This window comes from Barbus barbus, assembly GCF_936440315.1.
Source record: "Barbus barbus genome assembly, chromosome: 35".
Classification (NCBI taxonomy): Eukaryota; Metazoa; Chordata; class Actinopteri; order Cypriniformes; family Cyprinidae; genus Barbus; species Barbus barbus.
Window position 1 is genome coordinate 18455568 of NC_136763.1, and position 20700 is coordinate 18476267.

Below are 20700 nucleotides of genomic sequence, written 5' to 3' on the forward strand. Positions count from 1 at the left end.
AACATGACCGCTCCTAATATACAACGTGTAATGTAGTGTGGAAAGTTTGTCAAATATAATCAGCAAATGAAAGCTGATTAATTCTTCAACATTTATTACATTATATGAACACGCAGACAGTAAACTAACTTGAGCAGTCTTTTTTACCGTTAACTTGAGAAACATTTAGAATAATAATGAAAGTAACAAAACATTTTTACGACAAAATGGCATTTATTTGAATGAAACACATGGAATATCCTGCTACAGGACCTCAGATCACACTACCAACAAAGACCCGAAGCATGTGTACAATTACTGAAATAAATCCTACCGACAAATGAACATGCACACAAGTGTAGTGCTGGTCTGCAAACCGGATGTGTATTAGTACTGTGTGAGAACAATGAAACAATTCTTCATCTTTGTGTGGCTTTACATGACTTGACAACATCTCAAAAAACAGATTGAAATTCCACATTAAAATGTACAAAGCTGCATTTAGGATAAGTACAGAGTAAAACACTACATTAAAATGCATTATTAATGTTAATTCAGCAAGCAAATGTGTAACTGAACACTGATCTAACCAAATCTAGACTGAGATTGCAGCCAAGTGTCTACAACCCTGCTTTCGTCAGACTCCAATTTATCCAGAAACCTCGCAGACCTTTAACGCAACGTGAGGAGTGAATTCAACGCTGGTTTGAAAGATCATGTAAAACCAATTTTTAAAAATGGCTTTTCAACCACCTTCCAAATAAAACGAGACAAAAAGAAATATGTGGTTAAATGCAAAATAAACTTTAATATCAAATGAAAAAACGGATAAAAAAAAGAAGCAAACTGCGGGAGGAAAAAAAATTAATATAAAAGAATACTTGCGGTTTTAGATTTTAATTTCCAAACAGGAAAACTAAAACACTTTATACTCCAAGTTCTTTGGTCCTTCCAATGTTCTTTTACCTTACAGATGGGTGAGCTGGAGCACTGAAGAATTGGACTAGTCACTATTTACAAAGGTCTAGAAGAGGTGGGGATGTGTAGTTTTTACTGGCAATAAAGCTAAAATCTTTCACATTATAATAAAGAAAATTGGACCATCAAGTCCAATGTGATGAAGGGAAGAGGGGATAGAAGGAAAGAGCAACAATGCCATGATATCTTTATGGCATCGTAACAGTGTTTACCAAAAAAAAAAAAAAAAAAAAAAAAAAAAAAAACTAATCCTCCGATATATATACACACATGAAGTTTTTAAATTGTCCAGGGTTTTACAAATGCCAGGCATCAGGGACAAAACCACTAATGCAACATTCTAATATTTGCTCAACCCCACAGAGTAAAACACTAGCACAAACTTATTTCACCTCAACACAGATGTATGAATTATGTTTATGTGGACAGTCAACAATAACTGAAATCTTTAGAACAAACCGCAATTACTTTCAGATTCTCTTACAACACAAAAAACAGTCCCTTTACTTGTGAGGCTTGTTTGAGGTTTTGAACGACACTTGCAGGACTCGGTCTCCCATGCGGTATCCGTTCAGGCTGGCGATGGCCATTGCGGCCTCTTCGTAATTTGTCATGGTAACAAACCCAAACCCTTTGCATTTGTTGGTGTTAAAGTCACGGATGACCTTAACATTGGTGACAGCACCGAACGGACCGAACATCTGCCACAGGATGCCTTCATCGGCATCCTGACCCAAGTTGTAGATGAAGATACACCATCCAGAGGAAGAGCTGCCAGACACGTTCATCCCAGAGGCACCGCTCATGTGGTCAACACTCATGGGTGAAAACCTGCCAGAGCAAGAGATCAATCAGTCAAAGTCACCTTCATTTCTATAACGCTGTATACAATGCAGACTGTGTCAAAGCAGCTTCACAGTGACAAACAGGAAAAGAGCAGGATCAATTATGGAAACAGTTCAGATTTTGCTGTAAAAGACAAGACAAGAGTCATCTTCAATGTTGCCTGCTGATTATTTACCCTGAAAACGATTCATTTTAATTTTCATTACACTGCATTAGTAACAAGCTTTCATGTTGGCGGTTTCCAGATTTAAAGAGTTTAAATCCTTCAAGCAGAGCTTTTTTCTCTAAAATCTATACATTTTCTGTCCAGCGATTCACTTAAAGGGGTGGTTGACTTTTTTCTAGGCTTGATTGTGTTTATGGGGTGCAGTCTACCTTGTGTTAATGCTGTTTGTTAAACGCATTTTTCACATAATTTACCTTTATTCCACACCGCTCTGACCCTTCTCTGATAAACACGCTGATCATTTCCTGCTTTTATGAAGCCCCTCGCTCAGAAATACACGATGGGCTTAGATTTGTTAGCTGGCCCAGTGTGTTGTGATTGGCTAGCGTCCCGCCACTCAGCTCAGCGGCATGTGCTCCGGTTTGTATTGTAAACAATGGCGCAGTGTATATTGCTTATCAGTTTGAGCCCGATTGAGAGACAGAGGATATTAGTGAAGAGAATCGCGCAGAACCTGTGCAAGCACGGCTTTTAATAGTAGACCTTAATTTTTTGTTTGCTGTTGTCTCATACTTTTAGATACGCTGTTATTTGTAAATGCTACTGCTTCTGTTAAGCTTTTAATATACGGTTTTATTCTGATTAAAGCTTTACTACAGTACAGCAACCGCACACCATGTATAACGCTTCCCATAGCTACAGTATGTGAAAAGTGTATTCACTGAGCTGATGATCTGAAATACAGTGAGGTCAATAAGTATTTGATCACCCTGTGATTTTGCAAGTTCTCTTACTTAGAAATCATGGAGGGGTCTACAATTTTCAGCATAGGTGCATTTCCACTGTGAGACAGAATCTAAAAATAAAAATCCGGAAATCACATTGTATGATGTGTTAACAATTTATTTGTGAATTACTGTGTCAAATAAGTATTTGATCACTTGAGTCAAAAAAAATTTAATATTTGGTACAGAAGCCTTTGTTAACAATTACAGAGGTCAAACGGTTCCTGTAGTTCTTCACCAGGTTTGCACACACTGCAGGAGGGATTTTGGCCCACTCCTCCATACAGATCTTCTCTAGATCTGTCAGGTTTCGGGGCTGTTGCTGAGCAACACGGAGTTGAAGCTCCCTCCAAAGATTTTCTATTGGATTTAGGTCTGGAGACTGGCTAGGCCACTCTAGAACCTTGATATGCTTCTTATGGAGCCACTCCTTGGTTTTCCTGGCTGTGTGCTTTGGGTCATTGTCATGTTGGAAGACCCAGCCATGACCCATGCATCTTTAATGCTCTGACTGAGGGAAGGAGGTTTTTGCCCAATATGTCACAATACATGGCCCCGTTCATCCTCTCCTTAATACAGTGCAGTCGTCCTGTCCCCTGTGCAGAAAAACACCCCCAGAGCATGATGCTTCCAGCCCCATGCTTCACTGTAGGTATGGTATTATTGGGATGATACTCATTTTTTTTCTTCCTCCAAACACGGCGAATGGAGTTGAGACCAAAAAGTTTTACTTTGGTCTCATCTGACCACAGGACTTTCTCCCATGACTCCTCTGGATCATCCAGATGGTCCCTGGCAAACTTCAGACGGGCCTGGACATGGGCTGACTTAAGCAGGGGAACCTTCCGTGCGATGCAAGATTTTAAACCATGACGTCTTAGTGTATTACTGATAGTAGCCTTGGAAACGATGGTCCCAGCTCTCTTCACGGCATTGAACAGCTCCTCCCGTGTAGTTCTGGGCTGATTCTTCACCATTCTTAGCATCATTGATACCCCACGAGGAGAGATCTTCCGTGGGGCCCCAGTCTGAGGGACATTGACAGTCATCATTAGCCTCTTCCATTTTCTGACAATTGCTCCAACAGTTGTTCTTTTTTCACCAAGCTGCTTGGCAATTGCCCCGTAGCCCTTTCCAGCTTTGTGAAGGTCTACAATTTTGTCTCTTGTGTCTTTTGACAGCTCTTTGGTTTTGCCCATGTTGCTACTTAGACTTTGGCTGATTGTGGGGTGCACAGGGGTCTTTATGACAGCTAACGACCTCAAACAGTTGCTACTAATTTAGAATCATGAGCAGAGTGTAGCTGGACTATTTAAAAGCAAAATAACAGGTCTTTGAGGGTCAGAAATCTGGCGGATAAGCAAGTGATCAAATATTTATTTGACACAGTAATTCACAAATAAATTGTTAACACATCATACAATGTGATTTCCGGATTTTTATTTTTAGATTCTGTCTCTCACAGTGGAAATGCACCTATGCTGAAAATCGTAGACCCCTCCATGATTTGTAAGTAAGAGAACTTGCAAAATCACAGGGTGATCAAATACTTATTGACCTCACTGTGTATGTATATGTATGTATGCATGCATGTATGTGTGTGTGAGAGAGAGAGCGAGAGGTAGAAGTAAAGAGTGAACACAGGGTTTCTGCAGAATTTTTTTAAGACCTGCACAAATAAAATTAATACCATTTGAGCGGGGTAGGGCAATGTCTATAGTACCATATTAAACTGTAAAATGACTGTCAAAAGCATAATTTACTATTCAGATACAAGTTCTCACAAAAACTAAAAGTTTTATAAAATGATAAACTTTACATTTCAGCCTTAATACAAGTCATAAGTATTAATTATATTGATTTGAGCAATTATCATCAATAAATTAACATGAATTAGGGGTGTGCGAAATTGACAAATTATATATTGATATTATCTGGGATTTTATCGATAACAATAATTAGAAAATATTTTGCCGAGTGTTGTTGTGCTGATATCTTAAAGATTACCATGGACACCTGACTCCTGATTTTTTTTGATATTCTTCATATTCTGTGTGGTCAGTTCACAGCAGTGATAGGAATAATTTTTTTCCAACAAGTTTTATGGGCATTTTTACCTTTAAGCCATTTTTTTCTAAAAGGGTGCATCATCTTTTGAGTCAAATTCTTGCATTTGGGCTGTTACTAAGCAGATGAAATCAGTATCAACAAAATGTATCTTTGCAATTAGGGATGGGTACCGAAACTCGGTATTAAATCGGTCTCGGGGCTAAATTATGAAAGACCGGAGTATCGATAAGCTCTGACGTTATCGGTACTTCTGTCGGTATTGGAGAAATTAAGAAAACACACATACATTTATTGTTTCTCTCTCTCTCTCTCTCTCTCTCTATATATATATATGTCACCAGCTGTTTTTATGTGCAATAATATTCAAGCATTTGTCTATGATGCATTTTTGCTATGCGCAATTCAGAAGCCAGATCGCGCTCACGCGGAGCTTCAGCACACGCAACATGAAAGTCCTGTTTAATTATGATAGAAGAGAGAACCAACTATTCAAACATCTGCTCACACTTTAGGCCTGTGGCTGTTATATTAAGCTAAGTATTTTTTTTTCGATTTTGGCTTCCAAGGATTATAGCCACATTTCTTCTAGCACAACTCCCTTCCCTTCATAGCGGCGCGGATTTGTTCCTCCGAATCAAAACTTAACATCTGAATCAGCTCAATCAGTGATTGTTATAAAATGCCGTCTTTACTGTTGCTACATTGCAGGACATATTTGATAGTAAAACGTTGAAAGTATAATCTGCTGTTCCCCAGGCTGAAATGTGTGTGCGCGCGTGTGCCTGCGCGGCGGCGTGCTCCAAAACGGACAAGCAAAGTACACTTTGAGCTTCGGGCGCGTCGAAATAACACAAAAATATGCCAAAAAATACACACACAATGTGTCAAAATGGCCGGTTATGAGAGTCTTCACTTTTATGTTTTAAGTGGACGAGAACAGTTGGGAGAAAATCCGATGTGTGTCAGTATTATCTTAAAGTGTCAGACTGGAGCTTGAGCCATCAATGTTAATCAAAGAACAAAATGCAAAGAGAAAATCACCCACAGCTCTTAATCTGAACAACGTTATAGCTTTAATAAACATAAATCTATCAGTACATACAGTGAAAACTATGCAGTGCTCATTTACATCTGATTACTTTTGTAACTATTACTTACCTGAACATTAATATTAGTAGACCTTCATGGAAAAATGAAAGCACTGTTTATTTCATTTTGTTTGTGTGTTTGTTTTATTGTATTTGTCAGTTTGTTTTACTTTGTTTCTTTGTTCATATACAGTATCTTATCTTATGTATATAAAACACTAAAAATACCTGCACACTGGTGCATTTACAAATTGATGAAGTGCAGGCATTTTTAGTGTTTTATATACATAAGATAAGATACTGTATATGAACAAAGAAACAAAGTAAAACAAAAAGTACCGATAAGAATACCGTTAAAGTACCGGATCGATAAGCAGTATCGGTAAGAGTAGTAATACCGTTAAAACCTTAACGATACCCATCCCTATTTGCAATGCATCTGAAGTGGCATTTAGATGTATTTACACTCTGCTTAATGCAGCTCAGAGGGACATAGAATGCTAACCTGCAGTTACAAATGCATAAATTATGTTTTGATATTTGAAACAAAACGTTGAAAACTGATGTTTGAAATTATTTAAAAAAAATGAAGATACTTAAAATGTGAAATTAAAATGGCCAATAGGTGGCAGTAAGTCAGCGTTACAGTTTTTCTCAGTCGCTTTGGTACATTTCTCAGATCAGAATTGAAATTCTCAAAACTACCCGTTCAATCTTCACATCATTGTGTCACTTGTGCACATCAAAAAAAGCAGTTTCTAATTTCTTTGAACAAGTTGCAAATGCTTTGGTACATCCATTGCTTACGTCATGTTGATCAAAATGTATTATATAGATCTCTGTGCTATTGTCTTACCCCTCAAAACATCTAGTCATTAGTTTATTGTATAAGTCATTAAATGCAAAATGGTTGATCTAGTTGTCAAACTGTCATTTTCTACACATCTCTATTAGACTTTGTAAATTTGCCATTAACGGTGCAAGTGAATCCTGACTCTCACTAATGAAGAGAATATAGATCAACCAATTATAAATCAATTCTCTGAAACAGCTCAAAGGTGCATTTCATGACCCTTCAATTGGATATATAGCATACAAGATAAAGCAGCATATATAGACGGAAGATAACACAAAAGTTACAAATTCTGACGATGGATGAATATCCAGAAAACGATCAGGGACAACAGCTGAGAGGAAGAGGAGTAAGGATGCATGGAAGTGTACAGAGGCAAAACAGAGGAAGAGGAAGAAGAGGCCAAGGACAGAGGTGCATATCAGATGAAATAATGTTGTCAATCATGGCCTTACAATGGCTGAAGGCTGCAGCTAAATATTGGGAGATCAACCATATCCTCAATAATTCAAACATGTTAAAACAGTCTTTTTCAATCAATATCCCACATACAGTAATGTGTAAATTTGTACTTTTGAAAGGAAATATGGCATACATAAGTGCAGTAACTGTCATCCAAACTGTAGCCATAGTTTACATCAGAACATCCCTCCAGAGTACACTGTTATATTGACAACGACTAAGCAATTTGATTGTCTTATCCGTACACAATGACACAAGGACTTATTCTGATGGCACTGACATGTTCATTGACATTTATTTTTGAGAGATGAACTAAGCATTTTGAGCAAGAGACTGGTTTGCAGGGAATCCATGGTGTTTTGCTATTTGAACAAGTTGTTTTGAGAAATGCACTTACTGTTTTGCAAATGTCAAGGATGATTCAAGAAATGTACCAAAGCGACTGAGAAAAACTGTAATAAGGGAGTCATTGCGATTGATCCGAATCATTTAAATGATTGATTCATTCAGGAACGAAACACTGTCATGTTGCTCAGAGACTCAAAACGGTGCTGTGGCTGTGTTTGGAATTATTTTTGTTGTAGAAATAGAGCAAAAGCTAGAAATATGGCGTCTAAAACGTAAGTCTTTTAATATTAACTTCTTGTTTATTGAACTGTTGCATAATATCAAAATCACATTTGTAATCACGCTGACTTTTGGAGAAAAGATGGCACTCTTCGCGTGATTATTAACTATATGACATATCACGATTTACATACGAGTAGACTTTTACGGGGCAGGGTTTATCTGGGTTTTTGACGTAACTGACCCAGAAGTAACTCGTTGTAGTCCCTTACAAGTCGTTTTTGTAGGCATTAAACTGACAGAATTTTAAAAGACTTTCAGCTTCATAACTTTGCAGACATTGTTTATGCTCAAACAGCAACATTACACACTAACGTTAAAAAAAGTGAAATCGCAATCAACTAGGGGTGTGCTCAAAATATCGATTCTTAGATACATACCGATATAATAAAAGATACAGTATCGACATTCTAGCCCCTAGTATCGATACTCCGCCCAGCCATTAGGGGGCGCAGCGGCGCCCGCGAGTTTAAAAAAACTCATGGAAAATGTTAAAGCAAGATGTAGCATTTAAGTGATTTCATAGTGAAATATGTTATGGCAGTACATGGTGTCACAAAAAAGAATTATAAGAAGATTTAATAAGAAGTTAAGAATAATAAGAAGAAGATTTTGTGCTTGTGTGAGCTCAGACTGTACCCTTGGAAAGTTAAATGTTGACTTGTGGTAATTTCCAGATTAATACAATTTGTGTACAATTAATCAGAGCACTTAAAGTTGCAAATATTTAAGCAAAATGCACTGTTATAATGCACTTTTGTCTTCATTAAATTGAAGAAAAATGCAGAGTTCTGTTTGTTGAGTAAATGTGTTCAGCATTAACTAATTGGCTCTGGCCCATGTATTTTTATTGAATCGTATCGAATCGTGTCACATTGTATCAAATCGTATCGAGACAGCTCTGTATCGAGGTACGTATCGAATCGTGACCTGTGTATCGAGGTATGTATCGTATCACCAGGTTCTCCAAGGTATACAGCCCTACAATCAACCACCCCTTTAATCTTCCCAACCTGGCATTCATGTGCAAACAATCTCTGCATTACAGAAAAAGTAACGATGAGCTGAAAACATTGACCTTGAAACTGATATATTCCGCTCAAATAAGTGCAATACAACCAGTCTGTTAGCGTTTGTTATTTGCTACAACTAAATCTGTAAGCAAACCATGCGAATTTACATTTTCTTGATTTGTGCTGTGCAAGAACAATAATTGACTAAATATATTACGCTTTTCTCACAAGCAGTGAAGAATCTGATGCAACAACTACAACATACTGATAAATGGACAACATTAAAACTACAGGAAGCATATTGCTCTCACCTGAAGCGCTGCGCCTGGTGATGAACAGGTCCTCCAAACCGACGGGATTGAGTGTGGTACAGCTGAGAGATCAGCTGGGAATTCTTGGTCTGATTTGGATTGGCAGCAAACTTCACCGTGATTGGTTCAGAGGCACCAGCTGGTTTGGATCCATTAAGATCCTTGATGGCTTCCTCCGCTTCAGACCTCTTATCGAAACGGATGAATGCAACTCCACGAGACAGGCCTAACAGGTAAGGAAAGCCCTTGAAAAATGAGTTGACACCCAGAATACATTCAAGATGGAAAATTGCAGGGTGCAGGAAATAAATTATTACCCGAGGCCTGATCGACCAGTACTCGGGAGTTTATGATATGCCCGTACTGGGTAAACATGTCCTCTACATCCTTCTGTGTCATGGTCTTGGGTAAACCGCTGATGTACAGGTTGGCATCTTTGATGCTGTCAGAGCTTGGCCGGGCAAATGAGACCTAATTTAATGGAGAAAAATTGCATTAAAAACCACTTCAATAAGGCTATATAAAAAAAAAAATTCTAATTTAAGCCATCGTGTTTGCCCCCATTACTGATAAAACAATGTAGTTCCATTGTGTAGCCAAAGCATAACCTCACATCTGAGTTTCACATATAAAATAAAATTAAAAACCCCAACAAAAATTAAACCCAAACAATAAAAACGCTACAATGATAGTGTGTGCTTCACATAGGTATAAAACTATTTTATATTCTATATCTACAACAAAAACGGGCAACTTTCAATTTGAATTAAAACTACAATGCTCAAAAGCAAAACAAACAAAAAAACAATGATAATAAAATAAAATAAAAAAGTCTGGGACTTCAGCACAGGGCTTCTGTTCGGCACAATTTCATACTCAAGCAAATGACTACTAAAATTTACACCTCCATTTTTACACCACAACCACGCAAGAGAAATGAAAATGGCATATTTTCATCTTAAAAGGAACTCGAAAATAAAAACGTCACTGACTTCAGTATAATTCTGTACCGAAATTAAACCATGCTTAGCCAAAGACAGCCAATCATACAGATCTTGGGACATCAAATGTCAGGAAAAAGAAAAATCAAACAAAGCAAAAAAAGGAAAAAAAATAAAAAGGAAAAATTGTTGAAACTCATGAAGTTGTTCATTCCTTACAGAAAGCAGGCAGGACTGGAGCGCTGTCCTAACTGCTTTGAGTCTAGTTTACCAATATGGCATCTATAATTTAACACATGGATACAAAAACACCTCTTTGCACGTTACCTTGATAGTTTTAGACTGTAGTCTCAGGCCATTGAGTGTATTGATTGCCCTTTCTGCATCACTAGGGTTAACATAGTTAACAAATCCGTACCCTAAACTGTGGCCTAGAGAAAACAAAAGGGAAAACAAACAAAATAAAAATAACAAACGTTCGTCCACATCCTGCAGACTATTCTCTCTGCACAAAAGAAACAATGCAAGCTGTTCTTCTGAATGGCAATTGTAAAACAAAATAGTTACATGTTCATCAAAAACAAAGTTTGACATCAGGCAAGAAAACGGTTAGGATACAGAAATCTAATCAAAAACAGTCTTCATAAAAGAGTTTCTAGGAAAAAAAACAAATACCTTCCTTCACCTCCTTAAAAATAAAAACAAAAACATTAGTAGGCATTTATAAAAGTTTAAGTAAATAAAATACAATGTACATTCAACATTATAACTCTACATCATATTTCTAAGTATAATAAATTCCGTGGATAGTGGGATGCTTTGGGCGAGAAAAACAAAACAAAAAGAAACAAAAAAAGACTATCAAACAAAGCTAATGGCATAGATGCATGAAGATGGCACCAGACTGACATCAATAGGCCTCTCCCGGTACTCCACAATACAACTGGAAATTGATAATTGTCCTCAAAAACATGGGAAACAATAAGAAAACAAAAACAACCAAAAAAAAAAACAATAACCACCCAAAGAATAAAGCACATTTGCTTATACACTTTGCACAGAACAAGACAGGATGCCCACATCTTTATATGGAAAAAAATAAAAAAAATTGTTTTTTCAAAATGTCAAACTATTTTTTGCAATCTCCACACCAAGAAAACATTTACATAAAAACACATGTGCTTGACTTCAAAGTCAAATCAAAACTTAGCACATTGTGGGAGGACTCCAAGTCTAATCAAAATCTCAATGATATTGAATCGGACCAGTACCATCTTTACACCTTTTCAAATAGAGGGGGAAAAAAATGTAAATAAACCAAATGAAAATTGAGCAAAATGTTTATTGGAGCATAAAACATACCACAGTGGACAGTGAAATGCTGTCACAAATCTGACCCAAGCTTCAATAAACTGGTCAAAAGAAAGCAAAGATTTGCTTTAATATTAAAAACCAAAAAAAATAAAACCAAAAACACAGTACTTTAAAATACTGAAAAATAAGTGCATTGTAAATGTGCAAAACTTGTAACAAAAAAAAAAAAAAAAAACGTGTCGGACAAAATCGTATTGGAAACATAGACAAGAAGTTGTGAAATCAAGCAGCCTCTCTCTTCATGTACCACAAACAACAAAGAGAAAGACCCTGGCTCACTGTGTTGAGATGTACCTGCCATCTTGTCTCTTATGAGTTTGGCCGACTCCACCTCGCCAATGCTGCTGAAGAGACTCCGAAGCTCCTCCTGACTCATGTTCTGGGGCAGGTAGTTGATGATCAGGTTGGTTTTCGCATCACTCGGCTCATCGCCCATGTGGTCCTCGTAACCGTTCGGCATGTCGTACACGTCCTGCTAGAGAAAAGATTATGCATTGTGACCAAGCCAAGAAAACGTACACTGGCAAACTAAAACCTAAAAAAAAAAAATGCAAGTAGCATGACCAACAACATCCGACATTAGTCTACACACAAAAATAATGGCCAATTTTACCTTTACTGAGCTGCCACCCTTGTGTGAGTCTCTGTCATTACCCTGGTTCTGAACCTCACAAACCTGCAGCAACAAATCAGTTGCAACATGATACAAATATATACCTAATAACACCAAGCAATATATAGCTATTTGCATTTTTTACTTAGGTGCTAACTGTAATTCCTGTCCTTTATACTTGTGCTACGCAAAAAAAAAACAATTGTTGAAACTAATAATAACTAATAATCAAATACTGAAATGTGATTTTTTTTTTTTTACAGAAACCAAAATGTAAATTTTCGTTTGCCAGTAAACCAATAGTTGTGTTGATTAAATTTGGGCAATTAAACTTCCTCACCAACAAGTCACCTTTTGATAATTTAGCTGAACATGCTTTTCTACTTTTTAGTTTTCATAATGGTGAATTGCATCTAAACAGCTGACGTTTGGCTGTTGTACATTATTCACTTTATGTGGATAAAATACATGCTAAAACTGTCCAAATGCACCAGAGAAGCACTAATAAAATACCACTGTTTCAATAGCTTCAGCCCTCCAAATCTATTTCGGTCATAACCATTTTTTTTTTTTTGCTGTTGCAGACGATTATTTTCTCTTACTAAAATTTCAGTGCATAACCACTTGAAACTTGTCTCTGAAATTCTTCCCAATTGTCATTCAAATAAGTGAATAAACCAAGACCAAAACAACGGTAGCTTAATAGGCAGCATAAATACCTTAACATATTGAATTGTTAAGGTAACTCACCATTTCACTGAAGAAATTAATGTAAAAGTAGATTGTAAATACTTACTTTTAAATACCTTACGTGTCCTCTTCTGACGGCCATGTAGACACCTTACAGCTTCAAAATCTTAGTCTGAAAAAGAAACGAAATCGTAAACAGCCTTGCAGTAGATACACATTATGTATTAGAGGCAAGACAAACACTGCACCGTTAGGAACCGTAATGTTACATCCATCGGGGACAAAAAAATAAAAATCACTCAAGTCTGCCACTTACAATGGAATAAACGTTTAGTCGTCGACTTATTTCATCTAACGTAACTTACAACCAAAAACAAACGCAAACCAATGAACAGTAACGTTAGCATGTATGCTAGGCTAGGCTAACCAAACTAAGCAAGGCTGCACGAAGAGCGCGAACAGTTACAAATAAATAAATATTAACAACATCGCAATAGTATCATTACCCACACATAGAGTGGTTACATTATTACCTAAACTCATTTTGTGAGTAGTAATAATAACAATACTTTCAACGTTTTAGGCCGCTCTTTTGAGGCCTCTTCGCCAGTATCGAAGCTACCGGCGCGTGCTCGTGAACGTTTGAGAGCTTGCAGTCCGCACATTTAAAAAACTCACATTCTAAAAAGAATTACATAATTTTCAAGCACAAATATATATATATATATATACCTCCGTTTCCTTCGTCCTGGACCGTCGTTGTAGTGGAGCGAGTCGCAAATCGTGAAGAGAACAAAGCAGAGATCTGCTCTACGCACGCACGCGCGATCTCAACCCAAGACGGGGGTGCTCTCGGGTGTCTCGCGCTCAAGCTGAAATGAAGCCACGCCTCCTCCCGGCTGGATGCTGCAAGTACAGGAGTTGCTACAACGGAAGTTCAAAACGCTCGGTCGTCACGTGATTCACGTAGACCTCAAATAGTTCCAGGAAGTTGATAGCGGGCAATTGGAATGCATTGAGTTAGAGAGACAGAACTGCGATTTTTGGTAATTAGTAGACAATACAATTATTTATTTATGTAGCTGTATCAGTGTTGTTTTTAAAAGATAAAATCCGCTAACATTTGAGGATTAATTTGGTCAGCCATCCTAACCTGCCTTGTTAACATACAGGTGCATCTCAATAAATTTGAATATCGTGAAAAAGTTCATTTTTTTTTCTTGTAACTTATTTCAAAAAGTGAAACTTTCATATATTTTAGCTTCGTTACATGTAAAGTAAAACATTTCAAAAGTTTTTTTGTTTTAATTTTGATGATTCGAGCTTACAGCTCATGAAAGTCAAAAATCAGTATCTCAAAACATTAGAATATTTACATTTGAGTTTCAATTAACGACCATCCCTACAGTATACATTCCTGGTATCTCTTGTTCTTTGAAACCACAATAATGGAGAAGACTGCTGCCTTTGCAATGATCCAGAAGATGAACATTGGCGCCCTCCACAGAGGCCTCCCATTTGGGTAAGTCAGAGAGGGTCATTACTGAAAGGTGTGGCTTTTCACAGAGTGCTGTATCAAAGCATATTAAATGCAAAGTTGACTGGAAGGAAGAATTTGGGTAGGAAAAGGTGCACAAGCAACAGGGATGACTGCAAGCTTGAGAATACTGTCAAGCAAAGCCGATTCAAACACTTGTGAGAGCTTCACAAGGAGTGGACTGAAGCTGGAGTCAGTGCATCAAGAGTCACCACGCTCAGACGTCTTCAGGAAAAGGGCTACCAAGCCACTTCTGAACCAGAGACAACATCAGAAGCGTCTTACCTGGGCCAAGGAGAAAAAGACCTGGACTGTTGCTCAGTGGTCCAAAGTCCTCTTTTCAGATGAAAGTAAATTTTGCATTTCATTTGGAAATCAAGGTCTCAGAGTCTGGAGGAAGAGTGGAGAGGCACAGAATCCAAGCTGCTTGAAGTTCAGTGTGAAGTTTCCACAGTCAGTGGCCGCTATCAAAGCAGTCTGAGCTTCCATACCACCTCAGCAGTGCCACATGCTGATTGCCTCCATGCTACGCCGAATTGAGGCATTAAAGCAAAAGGAGCCCCTACCAAGTATTGAGTACATATACAGTAAACGAACATACTTTCCAGAAGGCCAACAATTCACTAAAAACTGAAAACTGGGTTTTTGTTAAATGTGAGCCAAAATCATCACATTTAAAAGAACAGGTAAAGACTTAAACTACTTCAGTCTGTGTGCACTGAATTTATTTAATACATGAGTTTAACAATTTGAGTTGAATTACTGAAATAAACTTTTCCACGACATTCTAATTTATTGAGATGCACCTGTATTTTAGGCAGAAGTTACCATTGTAAAAGTCAATGTTATATCGACATCGTGGTCTTTTACCAATTAACTTCAGACTCTGAATATATTGTATTTTAGGCAGAAGTTACCATTGTAAAAGTCAATGTTATATCGACATCGTGGTCTTTTACCAATTAACTTCAGACTCTGAATATATATATATATATATACATATGTATGTATGAATGGGTGTGTGTGTGCGTGTTCTTACAACTTGTATGTTGTAGTCAAGTGCAATCACATCTAAATTTTCATTTTCGTATTACTAATCTCATGGTAAATATTAAGTTTGTTCTTGGAAATTGCATTCCAAATAAGTGAAGATATTTTAAGATTAAGTGAAAATGAATCTTGTTTAATGTTTTTGATTCTTGTGCACCCCTCAGTTATTAATATATAAAAATATATTTGTAGTATATTCAAATTTAAAACAACTTAAACCATTTTTACACATTTAATTATATATTTTATGTATGTTGACTTATGCTCTTATTTACACATTTATAATAAACTATACATATAATTACATAAATAATTCACATTTATTTGTATAGCACTTTTTATTATGCACATAGTTTCAAAGCAGCTTTAAAGAAAATGAATGTTTCTATATTACAAATAAGAGTTCTGTTAACAGGTGTAACGGTGTCAAAGTAATGTTCCTATGGCAGAAATGCTCTAAAATTAGGCTATACAAATCATGCAGTTAAGTAATGTCATGTATTCAGAAACAATGAACAAATTAAAGCAATGGTTACATGATGTGATCAATACAATGCAAGGAAAATGTAGCAGTTTTGTATGTTTATTCAGAGTCCTCTCAAGGGTTGGCGTCATCTCTTCACAAGTGAGGTCCTCATGAGAGGCTGGATATAGCAGGTCAGCAGGAGCAATCTATAGATTACACCAACAAAATGTAATGGAATCATACTTGAGAACTGGCACTTTTTCATGAAGAACAGGGAGAGACTTGCCAACCCCAGTGAAGAGACTCATTGTGAGGGTGATGTCTCATTACAGGGAGTCTTCAGGTGGTTCTTGTTCTGAAAGCAAGTTAGAGAAGGAGAAAAACACAGGAGAAATGGTTAAGTGATGCTCCATCATATTTCCGTCCTGTGGCATCACTGCTCCTTCAACACAGTACATCTATAGTTGCTAAGCCGTTTAAATATAAAGTATAGTAATAATGTACAGGTTTACTGTGATTACTTCTATAAAATAGTAGTGGTATATAATATATTTTATTTAGTAAATTTAGTCTAGCATAATTCTGAAATGAAAACTGCTCACCTATTTTAAACTTTTCATTCTCACTTAGGTCCATCAGCATCCTTTGCAATAAATCCAAGTCTATTAAATAACTCCCCACCAGCAAAAATCAGTTTAAAAGCCTTCATTACACAACGATGTATGAAACTGCATGTAGAGAATGAATAACATCCCGTAAATCTACTAATTAAGTGAGGAATAATCTAATAATGATCTGTTTTAATGCACAAGGCAATTTGATTTACTGTGCTGATAATATACAATTTGTTTCTAGAAATGTCTTACCTTTTAAAAGCTGGTCACAGCAGTCTCTTCTGCTGCACCTCTATGGCGCTGATAGTGTTAGCGCGAACTTCCGGGAGAGTGGCTCCATGACCCGCCATTGCTGTAAAAAAACGGTCCATTGGAGTCAACGGAGTTGTTGCAACTCTCTCTCTCTATGGCTCTGAGCACAGGGAGCTGGAGCTCTAGCTCCCCCTCACTGGAGGTAATGTGTGGAGATAGACAACTAACCACACCCTAACCCTACCCCTTACCCTATTGCTAAACATAACTCCACCCATTACTTCACACAGAGGTGGAGCTGGACCTCCAGAGAGGGGGAGCTAGGGGTCATTTGGCTCTGCAGTGAGCAGTACTTGACCTTTTTTGAAGCATTGCCATGTTATCTATCTATCTATCTATCTATCTATCTATCTATCTATCTATCTATCTATCTATCTATCTATCTATCTATCTATCTATCTATCTATCTATCTATCTATCTACACACACACACACACACACACACGATCTATTATGTTTGATAAACTATCATGGGTTAGGCTATATATGAAAACAAATTATGGTGATGACCTTAACTATGATCTATCAAAATCATACGTTTTTCTTTTCTCTTTTTCATTGCATAATAGTAATTCATGACATCTTTTATTTGAATTATTATTATAATTATTTTGTGAATATGTATATTCTTTCCGTAGTTTGTCATTGCAACTGTTTGATTGTCCCGTGACGACTCCTAATGAAAGATTTGAAAACAATTTTAGATACTCAACTGAAAACTATCACTGTAATCAGGTACTTCTCTTGGAATTAAGTTTTTACTTTTATGTATATAATATATGGATATGTTATTATAGGCCAATAATAAATGATATAATTGATTAGGCTATATATGTTGGGGTAGGTCAGTTGTTTTTGATCTGTATTTCAATTGTTCCTTTGGATAGTATAACAATATAATCAATACCTTTTTAAAATATGTGTCAATTATATGTAATTGTAATTTTATGCTAATGTAAAATTAAACTATTCTATAAATTTTATAATATAAAATATACTATTTTTAATGATCAAAACTTGTGACACTCAGAAGTAACATCAGTTGAACCATCATTATAGCATGTCAGGAAATAAGTAAATAATGTCCGTTGTTGTTGTTTTCTCTCTCTCTCTCTCTCTCTCTCTCTCTCTCTCTCTCTCTTTATTTTATTTTTTTACACTGTCTTATAGATTCAGTGTCTTTATTTTATTCTGCTAATTAGAAAAATTATATTAAAAACATTCTGGTCAATTCATAGCCTTTCTTAGATGCCTTATTAAAGCAGAAAACCAACAGAAAATTTTGCTATGCGGCTTCAAAAATTGATCCATGTGTACTATAGCAAAAATTGTAACGGTCAGCATATGAGCTACCAAAAAGCATATAAACTCACTTCAAAGAGAGCATCTGGTAGCACAATTTATTAATCTTGGAAACATGGAATCTCCTGCTCAAACATAAATAGCATCTACACTGGCTTGCAATTGAGCACAGAATTCCATAATTTAGCTTAACTGCAAACTAGTAATATTATTCATACATAACCATAATGTTCCAGTGATGTCTAATTAGGCTACTATTTATGTCAGCAGTATGTACAAGGCATTCTTGTTTGGCAAAGATCGAAATAAAGTAGAATGACAAAAGCAACTGTATTATATACTGAAACATTTCGCAATGCTGTTACATGTTCATAGAGGCAGATTAATTTAGCCTACATAAAGTTCACAAAAAAGCCCTTCGACATTCAACATTGAAAAATATTCTTCCATGCCTTCTATCCTAAGAGTAGATCTCTACAGAATTTCCTATTTGAGAAGTTCGAAGCCCCTGTACAGTAGAAGAGGTAGACAGTGTGGCTGAAGCGTACTAGCTGTATTAGTTCCACCTCATAGAGAAGATTTCTTATAGTACAGTGGCAGTTTAGGTGCGATTTTCAGTAAAACCTTCCCAGGTCTTAAAGAGAAAAGAAGGGGATGGTAACCCTGAATGACATCAATTCGATTTGATGGGCGATATACCGCCAAAGATGAGCCGGGAAAAACATAATCCATGACTGTGGCATTAATTCATATCCTTCCATTAGACTTTTAGAGTTTTTACAAACCATCAAAGCATTTTTTTTGTAATGTGCTAATACAAAAACTTTGAATTAAAACAGGGGAAAGACATATAAAGATACATTTTATATATATATACAGTTGAAGTCAAAACTTTACATACACCTTTCAGAATCTGCAAATTGTTAATTTTACCAAATTAAGAGGGATCATACAAAGTGCATGTTATTGTTTATTTAGTACTTACCTGAATAAGATATTTCACATAAAAGATGTTTACACATAGCCCACAAGAGAAAATAATAGTTGAATTTATAAAAATGACCCCGTTCAAAAGTTTACATACACTTGATTCTTATTACTGTGTTGTTACCTGAACGATCCAAAGCTGTGTTTTTTTGTTTAGTGATAGTTGCTCATGAGTCCCTTGTTTGTCCTGAACAGTTATTTATTATTACTATTTATTTATTTAGTCATTTAGCAGACACTTTTATCCAAAGCGACTTACAAATGAGGACATAAGAAGCAATCAAAACAGACAAAAGAGCAACAACATGCAAGTGCTATTACAAGTCTTGGTTAGCCTAACGCAGTACAGATAATTATTATTATATTTTTTTAAATAAAACGACATATAGATAAAATAAAATTAGAATAGAGAGTGCTACCGAGTTAGTTAGAGAGAAAGGGCCTGATCTTCTTAATATTGTATAATGCAAATCTGCAGGACCGGGCAGTTTTAGCAATGTGGTCTGAGAAATTCAGCTTATCATCAATCACAACTCCAAGGTTTCTGGTTGTTTTTGAAGGAGTTATGGTTGATGAGCCTAACTGGAAGGTGAGATTGTGATGAAGTGATGGGTTAGCTGAAACTACAAGCAGTTCTGTCTTAGCTAGGTTGAGTTGAAGGTGATGGTCCATCATCCAGCAAGAAATGTCTGTTAGACACGCTGAGATGCAAGCAGCTATCATCGGATCATCAGGATGGAATGAGAGGTAGAGTTGAGTGTCATCAGCATAGCACAGAACAGTTAAACTGCCTGCTGTTCTTCAGAAAAATCCTTCAGGTCCCACAAATTCTTTGGTTTTCCAGCATTTTTATGTATTTGAACCCTTTCCAACAATGACTGTATGATTTTGAGATTCATCTTTCCAAACTGAGGACAACTGAGGGACAACTATTACAGAAGCTTGAAACGCTCACTGATGCTCCAGAAGGAAAAACCATGCATTAAAAGCCATGCATTAATTGAATTTGAAGATCAAGGTAAATTTAACTTAATTTGCCTTCTGGAAAACATGTAAGTATCTTCTGTAGCTTCTGAAAGGCAGTACTAAATGAAAAAATATGATATTTAGGCAAAACAAGAAAAATGTACTCATCTTCTTTCTGTTCAAAAGTTTTCACTCTTAATGCATGGCTTTTCCTTCTGGAGCATCAGTGAATGTTTGAACCTCCTGTAATAGTTGCAAATGAGTCCCTCAGTTGTCCTCAGTGTGGAAAGATTAATCTCAAAATCATACAGTCATTGTTGGAAAGGGTTCAAATACACAAAAATGCTGGAAAACCAAAGAATTTGTGGGACCTGAAGGATTTTTCTGAAGAACAGCAGGCAGTTTAACTGTTCAGGACAAACAAGGGACTCATGAGCAACTATCACTAAACAAAAAAACACAGCTTTGGATCGTTCAGGTAACAACACAGAATTAAGAATCAAGTGTATGTAAACTTTTGAACGGGGTCATTTTTATAAATTCAACTATTATTTTCTCTTGTGGACTATATGTAAACATCTTTTATGTGAAATATCTTATTCAGGTCAGTACTAAATAAACAATAACATGCACTGTGTATGATCCCTCTTATTTTGGTAAAATAATTAAC

At 36.4% G+C, this 20700-nt stretch overlaps 1 protein-coding gene across 8 annotated transcripts; it reads right to left on the reverse strand.

The window, feature by feature from the left end:
• Positions 1-197: 197 nt before the first annotated feature.
• On the reverse strand, positions 198-13675 carry LOC306854711 (ELAV-like protein 1). 8 transcript variants are annotated; one of them, XM_079392938.1, is made up of 8 exons: positions 13529-13675; positions 12903-12968; positions 12107-12169; positions 11788-11965; positions 10447-10550; positions 9496-9649; positions 9179-9404; positions 198-1788 (listed from the first exon to the last, which is right to left on the reverse strand). In XM_079392938.1, exons 2-8 carry the CDS (start codon positions 12936-12938, stop codon positions 1461-1463), a joined length of 1089 nt encoding a protein of 362 aa, XP_079249064.1. In that variant the 5' UTR covers positions 12939-12968; positions 13529-13675; the 3' UTR covers positions 198-1460. The 8 variants fall into 8 exon arrangements, with proteins under 8 accessions (XP_079249064.1, XP_079249062.1, XP_079249063.1 ...); XM_079392936.1 differs by having other exon boundaries at positions 11773-11965; XM_079392937.1 differs by having other exon boundaries at positions 11788-11968.
• Between the last annotated feature and the right edge of the window lie 7025 nt (positions 13676-20700).